Source organism: Morone saxatilis, unplaced genomic scaffold (genome assembly GCF_004916995.1).
Source record: "Morone saxatilis isolate NCDOM2014 unplaced genomic scaffold, NCSU_SB_2.0 Contig24, whole genome shotgun sequence".
Classification (NCBI taxonomy): Eukaryota; Metazoa; Chordata; class Actinopteri; family Moronidae; genus Morone; species Morone saxatilis.
Window position 1 is genome coordinate 7,690,346 of NW_023339807.1, and position 2,611 is coordinate 7,692,956.

At 38.5% G+C, this 2,611-nt stretch overlaps 1 protein-coding gene across 1 annotated transcript in view; it reads right to left on the minus strand.

Annotated features, from left to right (window-relative positions):
- LOC118335709 (B-cell receptor CD22-like) overlaps positions 1 to 2,611 on the minus strand; it is a 7,353-nt gene that overhangs the window by 1,193 nt on the left and 3,549 nt on the right. The window contains exons 6-11 of the mRNA XM_035672135.1: positions 2,133 to 2,417; positions 1,865 to 1,943; positions 1,311 to 1,341; positions 448 to 603; positions 237 to 346; positions 5 to 60 (exon numbers count right to left, since the gene is read on the minus strand). Coding sequence (XP_035528028.1) covers positions 5 to 60; positions 237 to 346; positions 448 to 603; positions 1,311 to 1,341; positions 1,865 to 1,943; positions 2,133 to 2,417 — 717 coding nt within the window. The remainder of the gene's footprint in view (positions 1 to 4; positions 61 to 236; positions 347 to 447; positions 604 to 1,310; positions 1,342 to 1,864; positions 1,944 to 2,132; positions 2,418 to 2,611) is intronic.

The following is a 2,611-nucleotide window of genomic DNA, read 5'->3' on the forward strand; positions in this document are numbered from 1 at the left end:
CAGCTGGATTTAGCCACTGTAGCGTAGATCACAGAGTCGTCATTCTCTCCTGCTTCGGAACTGAGGAAGAAAGTTATGGTTTTTGTGAAATTTAATCAAATAATCAATTAGTCAGATGACTATTTAAGACTGTACAGTAACAGTGACTAAAGATCACACACATGAACTTTGACCGACAGTGAGTAATAAAGTGCAGTGAAGTCACACTGCTATGAACGGGTCAGAAGTGAACCTACTGGAGGTCCTGTGGGGCACTGCTGTTGTCTATGTGACGAGAATGTCTGGGGTTTCTGGGTTTGATGGTCACTGTTGAGTAGGTAACCTCATCTTCATAAGACGTGAGGGCCTGAGGGGAGAGGAGGAGTCTGTGTGTTCAAAATCTGCAGACATTTCATTGTTGTGAGTGGAAATGTTATTTTCAACATTTGTGTGTGCCGCCATATTTACATCATGTTTATCGCTTGAGCTCCTCTGTGAATGAGGAGTGATGCCAGTAACAGGTGGAGGAGAGGAGAGAGTGTGGAAGTTGGCATAAACGCTGTTGGATTGATCTTCAGTGGCTGAGGCGCTAGAGCCTCTCTCACTGAGATCAAACAAAGTCTGCTGGGGGCAAGAAAAGAAAAGTTAAATTAGATTTTCTGAATTACAGTTTATTTCCTTACGTCCCTATTGGGAACATGTAAGCATATGCTTTCACGCCACTAAAGTTTCTGTTTTGATATGGAAAAATAATGAGTTTAGGGTAGAAAGAAAATCCATCAGTATGAGATATTTCACTTTAAAGTCCCCCTCCACTAAAAAATCTGTATTCTAATTACTTGTTCACCATATGGTTTGATGTTTGAATCTTCACCGTACAGCAATGATGCCTGTGCAGCAGTTTGACACTCAAAGGGATGTATTTCCACATTCATCTGCTGAAAGCGGAAAGTTTCTCTGAGCTCATTGAAAATCAGATTTTAATGGGTGGGACCTACAAGCATGATTTGTGACATCATAAAAACGGTAGTTTGGAAGTGTGAAGCCACCAGTGCACAAACACTGAGAATGGACTTTAGGAGACATCTTGTGTCCGGCAAGAAAACTTTAGAAATGAACAAGGATAGAACTGGTAGAAAGTGAAATTATTTTGAAAGTATTTGTCGTAACTATTTGTTGGGACTCTTGCTAAAGCACAGACTGAAAATGCCATTTATATAGTTTATAGTCCAATTTAAAGGTCTACACATTTAAAAAAAAAAAAAAATTTAAAAAAAAAAAATGACGCTTTAAACAACAGTTACTTAATGACGTAAATTAAATGTACTCACTTTTTTCTCCTTATGGGTCATCTGTTTTCTCCTACCAAGACAACAAACAATTAATAAATAAAGAAATACATATCAAAGAACATTGTTGCTCAATCTTTGACGTCACATTTTAGAGAAGTTGTTTTGTAATACAACAGAGCAACTTGACACTTCTATAACCTGCTGCTCAGTACACACTGACCATCACTTTTTTCCACTGGGTTAGAGATGAACTATAGAAAACGATTAGAGTAAGGAAATAACTCAGAATATATGGAATTCTGTACATCATAATATTCATCTTTTGAATAGATGCTAATGACGCCAACATTAAAAGTGTCTATACTTATATATATATATATGTGTGTCTATACTTATATATACATGTATATACATGAGGATCCAAATGTCCACAGAATGGAAATTAACTGACACTACATGCCGCATGACAACATTGGATCAAACACACTTAAAAAGTAAAAAAAGGAAATGCAATTCAAAGATGCATGTAACAGTAAAAATGACACCATGAGTCATTCAGTCACACTCATTCTTTCCATCTTTCAGTGACTCACCAGAATAAAAGAAGAGCTATCACAAGTGTTACAAGAAGAGAGACTGCAACTCCAGCTATGAGTGGGAAGGGCAAGCTGCCTGTGGACAAAAACACTGCGGTTAGGCTACTACAAATTACGAAATTGTGCCGCTTTAAATACACAATGAAGAAGAAATATAAAATTTTCTACATGAATAAAGTAGATGAAGACAAGTCACTTAACCTTTCTCTGTTGAATTCAATGTAACTTTAACTTTAAACAGTGATGACAGTAAAGTGACACAAACCATGCTCATCTTCCTTCATGGCCAGCAGAACCTCAGTTGAGTTGTCCACCCCCAGTAGGTTCCTGGCCTGGCAGAGATAGAGTCCAGTGTGGGACGCCTCCACAGAGGGAATAGACATCACCTGTCCTGAGCCCACCTGGACCATGGAGCTGGGAGAAGCTGTCCTCTTGTACCAGGTGTAGTTGTCTGCTGCAGGGTTAGCAGCACTGTTGCAGGTCAGGTTTACACTGCTGCCTCCAACAATGTGTGGAGGGTTCATTGAAACGGAAATGTTCACTGGACCATCTGATAAAAAGCAACAAACACTGCACATGTCAACAATTTTATTCCAAAATAAGACAGAAATCAAAAATGCTCTTACAAAATTGTGGCTTTATATATAAAAAATAATAATGTAGTAGAGCAGAGATTCCCAACCTGCGGTCCCTTGTGGGATAAATCTGAGTGCTCACATGACGATTAAAGGAATTAAAAAGATA